At 28.2% G+C, this 9,072-nt stretch overlaps 1 protein-coding gene and 1 long non-coding RNA gene across 3 annotated transcripts in view; one reads left to right on the top strand and one right to left on the bottom strand.

Annotated features, from left to right (window-relative positions):
- Positions 1-2,217, bottom strand: part of LOC108746378 (signal recognition particle receptor subunit alpha homolog) — a 5,249-nt gene extending 3,032 nt beyond the window's left edge. Inside the window, exons 1-4 of one of the 2 annotated variants that reach the window (XM_018483110.1) lie at positions 2,101-2,217; positions 960-1,329; positions 501-542; positions 139-280 (exon numbers count right to left, since the gene is read on the bottom strand). In XM_018483110.1, the coding sequence (XP_018338612.1) occupies positions 139-280; positions 501-542; positions 960-1,329; positions 2,101-2,217 (671 nt within the window). The remainder of the gene's footprint in view (positions 1-138; positions 281-500; positions 543-959; positions 1,330-2,100) is intronic. The other variant, XM_018483111.1, reaches the window with a different exon arrangement.
- A 2,385-nt stretch (positions 2,218-4,602) lies between these two features.
- Positions 4,603-7,858, top strand: LOC108746400. The gene is made up of 4 exons (XR_001939167.1): positions 4,603-4,665; positions 5,166-5,266; positions 5,547-5,721; positions 7,677-7,858. It is a non-coding gene; the product is annotated as an uncharacterized LOC108746400 (long non-coding RNA).
- The last annotated feature ends 1,214 nt before the right edge of the window (positions 7,859-9,072 follow it).

Raw genomic sequence — 9,072 nt, 5'->3', positions numbered from 1 at the left:
GAATTAAAATAATATGATCTACATTAAATATTTAATTAATTCAGTTAAAAAAAAATCTGAAAGATTTCTTTTTCTAATATTAACGTAATTTAATCCTAATATTAATATAATTAAGAAAGTAATATTATATATGCTTACTGCTTGTCAGCTTTCTTCTTTTGTCCTGCCATTTTCTGAGCAAGTTTCATACGATTGGCGATCAGCGTTTCTTCGTCAAGTTCTCTGTTATGTTCCACTTGATGTTTCGGCAATTCTTGTTTCGGAACATCTTGAATTTTTGCTGCAGGATTTAAATGTATTTAATTTAATACGAATCACTGAATAAAGAGAAACATTCCAAACAAAACTTTAACAAAATTTAAATAAAGTTATGTTTGTTAATTTAATTATTTTATTCATGCAATATTGTGCATATTAGGCAATATTAAGATATGCAATACTGCACCAACATGCAAGGATTTAATAAACTACTATAATGTAAAACATTAAAGTTTACTTACTATGATAATCCCCATTACAGTTATTTGCTTTCTTCTTTTTACCTAGAAGCGAAGAAGAAAATCCCTATTGTTTTAGTATTATCCAGGTTGAAAGGAGAAAATTAGTGAATAAGAATAGCTTATAATTCTAAATGTTACATAAATTTGCTTACTGTCTCATACCGCAAAAATAAAACAAGCACGCGATACTCCTACACTTTATTCTACTATACTATACTTCTTTTTTCCTTAGGATGTTGTTATTGCATAAATTTTATTTTCGTAATTTCTGAATTTTCCCCTACACAGCAAACCTGAATATTATGAATGACTACAAATAAAATTCACTCTTCTTTTGTGCCTTTCTTTTAAATTATTTAAATTTTAAAATTCGAGCTCATTTGTCTCAAATATAGATAAAGCTATGTACACTGTTATTGCATTATAAAGTAATTGTTATACTGTTAGTCATGGCTATACCTGGCTTCTTATCGTCTTTATCGTTTTTCCTCTCAATCATACTAGCGACAGTCTTTTTGGACTTTTGACTTTCATCAAAAGTACGCATTTGCTTCGGTATCTTAGCCTGTGAACGTGACCAGTGTTCAGCTCGTTCAAGCACCATACGATAAGCATGTTCAAACTCAAAGTTGGTGAACCAGCTTGAGTTTTCAAGCTCATTCTTGAAGCGATCCCTAAACTCTAGATGGATGTCATTCAGGAATTTATCCACGTAAGATAACTGTAGTATCTTCTGATATGCCACTACAAATACCAATTCAAACTCATTGTCGAGTTTATATTGTAGTCGCAAGGAGTCATGCTCAAAGCTGTGATTCCCTGTACGTTCCTAAAAAAAATCAATTTTTATAACAAATTATAATTTATTTCTTAAATTTTCTAGAAACAGAGAATTCTAATAACATATATTATAAGAAAAGCAGAGGTAAAACATTTATTTTCTATATTGTATTTTTTAAATTTAGTTCTATTTAATATTTTAAAAAATAATTTATAAAAGTATACATTATATATATAAGTATGTACTACATAGAGATATAAAAACTTCAATTCCACCAATACTGATATTTAATTTTCGAGAACAATTATAATCTAAATAAATTTTCAAAGAAATATAAAATATAGGAAACTTGTTTTTTATAATATCCAATCTTTTAATTTTAATTTTATTTTACAGGATAAAGAATATTTCACAAGATATATAATTAGATTTGATAATTTGATTTCCAACCATATGGTTTATTTAACCTAATGACCTCGTTCTTAGCAGTATATATAATTAATTTGCATAATAAAAACCATTTAAACATTTTAAAACAGTTTTAAGCAAAGCTTATATATTCGATTTTTCTTTTAGATAATACAATTATTCACGAAAATAATAAAGTGAGAAAAAAATTAAAATTTGAAGATGTAAGAACAGATATTTATGGAGTTGCAGCATTTTTTTTTAAATAAACGGGATTATTATCGAGGAGTTAATTAAATAGCTCGAATGCAAATTTAACCAGCAAGGAAATTGAGGAAATGCATCACGCAATTTAGGGTCAAAGGTCGCCAGACGTAAACGTGTGTCTATCAATATATTTTTGCGACTCACTTGTAATATAACACTTCTTATCAAGGCATTGACGCTGGGCGCGAAAATCTGAGATGTGCTCTGGAAGCACCAAAGCACTATGCCACCCTTGCTGAATATTGTAAAAAGATCCAGCATGATTTCGCGATTTTGAATACGAGAGAGAAAAAGAGAGCCTGTCTCCCGGACACAGCCACAACTTTCGACCTAACCTACTGGCGTAGTCAAACGTCAGACTGTCAGACTGGAACAACTGGAGTGGTGGAGTCATGATGGTCTAGGCAGAGAAAAACCTGAAAGAGAACGGCCTAAAATCTGTAACTGCAAAATGCTGCCGCATACTACCGTCCTCTGAAGAAGTCGTTGTTAACTACACAACAATATATTCTCTCAGGTTTCTCACTGCCGTCGATATAATTTCGTTAAGTCCATAAGCCATTTTTCAATATGCTGTATATATTATACAAAAATCCTAATGTTTTCATTTTATACACAAGTGAGCATAATGATTATTATTATAATATATTTAATAACAATAAAATAAAACTCAGTGGAATAGTATTGCTATATTAATATTTTGATTTTAAAAAAATTTTATTATAGAACTTTAAGTAATAAGTATATTTCTATACTTATATATGATTCACAATTTATAATTGCTTATAATTCTATAAGTTCGATTTTTCTTTTATATATTAATAATTTTTTTGATAGCCTTCATTTATTTATTCTAATTGGTTTTTAATTTTTGAAAAAAATACAATTTCTAGTCCGTACTCAAAACAATCTTATATGTTTAAAATTCTACAGCATACGTAACGTAAAATACATGTTAACTAACTAAATACATTTGCATTAACATCGTAAAAGCGATTGCCAAATGGGTACAGGTCTCTACCCTCATGAAACGAACGACTTCAAATTCCGAGAAAAACTAAAATTTTGTGTGTGTAGCATTTATATATCATATTCGAAAGCTAGCGCGGACCAATCAGCATCCGCAGTGATGAGGCATCGCGCTCATTGGCTAGCATGCGAGTGGTGGGGTTCGCCGGTTGACGGCTCCTATAAATACCGCGTAATTCGCGACCGCACGGTTTTGTAACTCGAGCAGCGGACGAGAGTACGTCGTATCATTTTAACGTTGGAACAGTTCGCACTTGTTCGCAGTCCTGTCTTCGAATTGATTGACTTTTCTTCAGATTCTAATCTCTGCTAAATATAAAACTACGTTGGAAAACTTCGCAGCCCTGTCTCCGAATCAACTGTGACTTCCTCCATATTCTAATATTCTGCTGAAAAATGAGACGGAATCTCTTGGAATATAAAACGATGGGAATCTGCACGAAAGGATCATTCATCGTTGGATTTCTTTACTACGGTAATCAATAATTCATTTTTCCTTCACTTCTCGTAACAGTGTAAATATCGCATATTATAAGGTCTAGTATAATACTAGCGCATACTGATTATTCGGTTGAAAGTATGTGGCGTCGCGTCGTGTCGCGTCACTTTTTACGCGTGAAGTTAACTGCACACGGAAAACAAACGCCGCTCTTCTATTTCGATCGCATTTTGTTCGCAGTCTGTGAGTCTACCTATGTGATCAGACGTGTTATTGCGTCATTATTTTTAGGAAGTGTGACCAGCTTCAAACGCGCATTTGAATTTGTTTTTTAGATACTTTCGTATTCTTCATGTTGATTTTTGTTACCGCATATAGCGGCATTTTCAATTCTGTGTTAGAGTCGGGTCATTCTCGCGCGAAGAAGACATTTCATTCGCGAAATGCGGCGGAATGGACTGGCTCTCAGACAAGTGGAAATGCGCGATCAAATAATTAAAATATATATAATACCTGAATATATAACTTGAATATATATTTTCGTATGCGATATTTAACTATCGCGTGCTTCTACTAGACTAGATTCGGTAATCACATTAATAATCCGTTCGAACGCGTATTTCGTAAAACTTGTTCGCCGAAAGTATATTGCTTAAATAATTGATGAGTTTTCCGAATATCTCAATCTGCAATACGAAAATAACAATTATAAAAGAAGAGCGTATATTACAATATACGATTGTCCTTTGTGATTGTTATTTCCGTATTTCGAGCATCAGATATATTTCGAAATACGGAAAATTTCTGAACACGACGCCGAGAGCAAGAAATGCAACGTCACAACGTCGCTTCGTTCGCGTCGCCTTTGGCACGCGAAGTTAACCGCGCAAAAGCAAAACTCGCTTTCTTAATCTTAACTACGATTCATTTACACATTTCGATCTGTAAATGAAGCGCAGATATAATTAAGAGATGAGATTGGCATCGATCAAGTGATAATTGAAACTTATATTAAATCTATATTTGTCTTTCATTGCAACACTTAGTTCGCGCAATTATAGATTCAATATTCATTAAGAAAAAGACGCGCATTGCCACCGTGTCGCTCTTGACGTGTAAAATTAATAACGCGAGAGACGACATCACTTCGATATATTTATTACATTTATGTTTTATTTGCAGAATGCGACGAATACGAGATGGTTGGCTCAAAATGAGTGCTGTTGCGATTTATTAAATTGGTAAATAAAATTTATATTAATTTTATATCTAATTATTAAAATATCAAATAATTTCTTGTAATATAGTTTCCGCACTAATATACGGATAATTCGTTTGAACACGTATTTCACAATACTCTTGCGAATAGCATGTCGCGTATAAAGACAACTGTGCAGAAATCTTTCGCCATCTTAGATGCATTCCAACGTCTAAATTTTATTTGTAAAGTATCGCGAGTATCGAACATGACACTCAAATTTCCTGCGTTCTTATTTTTCTGCTATAGTGAATTATGCACACGTCTAATTAATATCAACTATACGAACAAAATATGACATGGTCGCATAATATTTAGGATGCGTTCCGCTTTTACGCTCACACGATGTAAACATTAGTTCATCCTTGTTTATCAAATATCAAACAAGGATAAATGATATCTGTAAGCGCAAAATAAGACGTACCCTTAGCAATTATTTGCAACTGCACTTAATTTTAATAAACTATTTCTTTCAACTGATAGATGCTATTACAAACAATGGGAAGAGAAGAGAGGCTGAAAAGCAGGCTTGACAATTTTGTGAAGAGGAGGAGGCTCAAGAAAAGCAATGGATCAATTTTACAGTAAGTAAACTTATTGCTTACTTACATAAAAAATTAGTCATTTCTTCCCATTAGATTGTTTTATTTCAATAATTAAAAATAATAATTAAAAAAAAGAATTAATCTAAAACATTACGAAAATTTATTTTCATAAAGACAATTTTGAAAAAATATATAATTATTTTAATGGATATATAATTGAAAAACTATTGAAAAATTCAATGTGTATAAAAATTAATTTTTTAATTTTTGATTATTTTGAACGCTATTTTAACTTGTATCTTGTATTTGTACGTTACAGAATCATGTAACGTGCACATAGCTGATAACTCCACTGCTGTGCATCAATCGGTCTTCTTTTATTGGTACGCAGTCACCGGTCGCGATCAAGCTATTAGCCAGTTAGTGAAGATGCAGTAAACTATAATGGAGACTTCGCACGGCTCTGTACTACTGAGAGGTTGGGGCATCGGTGAGTGACAAAAATTTTATCAGGTAACGAATCTGTATAAAATGTACAGATCTATCATTATATTAGAAATGAATATAACGCTTTATAGACCCATTACTTGAAAATGAATTAGCTACAAACGATTATGATACATATTTAATCTTGGATTTGTTTATCATTATTTGACAACTTGATTAGCATCTTGATCTGCTATTATGATTGAAACTATCATTTATGCCCGGAAAATATTTAATATAAAATTATATATAATGATATTAAAAATTGACATATTTTCTATACAATTATATATAAGTATTATAAAATATGTCTATAATATATATAATATTTTTTCCACGTATTCACACAAGTATACATATAAAAAAAGAGAATGAAATAGAATTCAATGATGAATTAGTGCTATAAATTATATAATATTAATAAATCAAGTAAGAACATAAATCTGTTTAATTTTATTGAATTATTATTTGATTCACACATATTAGAAATGATTAAATTTTTTAATTTAAAAGAATATCCAACAAAAATTCCTTTCTTTACTAATAATATAAAAAAATATTTATATACAAAACTGCATTTTAATAAAAATGAACTTGATGAATATAAAAACAAATTATTGAAATAATTGATTTTTAAATTAAAATTGATGAAATAAATAATGAAAAAATAAATAAAAAATAAAGTTTTATGTAAACAAAATATATATTTTAAAATACAAAAATTTTTAGATTTTTTTATTTTTAAATGAATATAGAATATTCACATATTCAATATATGACATAAAAATAAAGAATATTTTGATACAGCAAAACCTATAATTAAACAAGTTATGTATTTATTTTCCTTAATCCCATTCCCAAATAATCATCCAAGATTAAATATACTATAAATTAGTGCAAAGAGAGGGAGAGAGAGAGAAAAAATATGTACATTAAAAAAAATATTTTTTTAATACGTGTAAATGAAAAAATTGTCTTTTTTCCAAGAAAAAAATACAATAATGTTATTACAACAACTGAATAATCTTATCTTATATAAGTATATAAAATGTAATACTACATATGACTATAAATTAATTCTTGAATACACAGCATCAATTTTAACATACTAGATTGTAGCTTATTCATTTGGTTGATTGACAAAATAAATTTACAACAAATAAAGCAAAATAAGTGACATGAAATCCCATAAGTTACTCGTCGCGGAACACATAAGAACTTTCTAAATTATATTAACGTTTTTTTTTCCATTAAAAATTTTCTATAAAGATTTTTATATAATACACGTTACAATTAGATATAAGTGATACAACAATGATGTAAATGCAACTGATGAGTTTATAAGTCCCAACGCAGGGTTTTTTCGCACAGTATCCGATTAAAAATTTGTCATACACGAATATGTATAAACATATGTATCTAAATATGTATGAATATTCATAAACATATATAATTTTATATGAAATATGTCCATACATGTTCGTACATCTTTTTTTTTTGTAAAATTACTTTTTAGTGTAATAGAAATAATAGTAGTAATGTAAAAATAATTAAAAAGTAATTTTCGCACTATTTGTTTTAGAAACATCAAGTTTGAAGAAATATAAAAAAAATTACTTCTGTATAATTATATATAAAATTATGCATAAATTATGTATAAGCATAATTATGTATATTTTTTTGACATTTTTTCAAATTTATTTTTTTCTAAAACAAACAATGCAAAAATTATTCCTTTAATTATTTTTTATGTTTTCACATTATTATTATTTTTATCATACTAAAAAGTAATTTTACAAAAGAAAGAAGGATGTATGGATATGTACGGACATATTTTATATATAATTATACATATTTATGAACATATATGCGTGTTTATATATGTTTATGTACATTCATGTATGAAAATTTTTTACCGGGTAGTTATATTGAAATGTATATATACATAGATACAATAAATTAGACGTTTCGGCCAAAACTGGGTCATCTTTAGTATGTCAAAATGATAAGACAAAAAGTGTATAATTTAAAGTAATAATGGAGTGTCAATATGATAAAAATATTAGCGCGATTAGTACAAAGATTCCCACAGATAAAACATAAAATTATCTAGTCGCTATAAACGCAGGTATTATGTACTGGGTCTACGATGATTCAATTTTGCTATTTCTTATTCGTTGTATCTTTACAATTATTTCCATTTCACATAAACGTTGTGCAAACATAAGAATTCCAGGCATAATTTATGATATTTATATTGTAAAATAAATATAAATTGCAAAATTATGAATTATATCGTTAACAATTTTTTTTTAAATAAAACTCAGTGTTAGAAATAACTTTATAATTATATCGAGTTGAAGATATTTTTAAAAAATCATAGAAAACAAAAACCTATTTTAATAACGTGTCTGCAAAATGATCGGTGTCGCGATAATACAGAGATTTTTTTTTATATAAATGTAAATAATTGTTATACTATTACATAAAGAAATACACTTTTTGATTTGCAAAGTCACAAACAACAGTATATAGCGTGACAAAGATGAAAATATAAAAAATAGATACATTAATTGCAATAAAAATTGATTACCATTAATTAATTTAAAATTAATATATTTTAATGTCATATTTAATATCGTTCAAGACGAAATTGAGAAACGACAAATTAACCAAAATTAAATATAAAAAATTGTATATAGGCTACAAGTAAAACATGGATGTCAATTGTTACAATGATATTTAGTATTTAAAACATGGATAAGAATATAACATAGATAAACGTTTTAAATCTTTATTAGGTCAGTTCAAAACAAAAAAGTTCGCAACGTCGGTAACCAAAAAAATTCAAATAATACAAAAAGAGTTACAAAATCCGGACTATTTTGTAATTCTTTTTATATTATTTGAATTTTATTATTAACCGACTTGGCGTTGCGAACTTTTTTATTATTAACAACTATATTTGTTATAATGAGGTTGACCTAATGAAGGTTGAAACGTTTATATGTGTTATATTCTTATCTACGCTTTAAATATTAAAAATCACTTTAGCAATTGACATCCAGCTTTTACTAATAGCCTATATACAATTTAACTTGTAATTTTTGAATAATAAAATACAATATTTATTTAATTTTAAATTACAAAACGCAATTCTAATTCACCAAAGAGTCAATTGACGGACTTCTTCAAAAACTGTTTTTTTCTCCCTTTTTTTTATCACACGTTCCGCTTAAAATCACCCTTCTGTAATACACTGACAAAAATTTCTGGTTGAAAATGAACGAATTAAAATTTTCTGGTTAATATTATTAGAATTTAATTGAGATAACCGGAATTGTTACGATACAATATTT

Source organism: Trachymyrmex septentrionalis, unplaced genomic scaffold (genome assembly GCF_001594115.1).
Source record: "Trachymyrmex septentrionalis isolate Tsep2-gDNA-1 unplaced genomic scaffold, Tsep1.0 scaffold17, whole genome shotgun sequence".
NCBI lineage: Eukaryota > Metazoa > Arthropoda > Insecta > Hymenoptera > Formicidae > Trachymyrmex > Trachymyrmex septentrionalis.
Note: the sequence above shows the minus strand (reverse complement) of the source record. Positions and strands in the feature narration are given on the sequence as shown.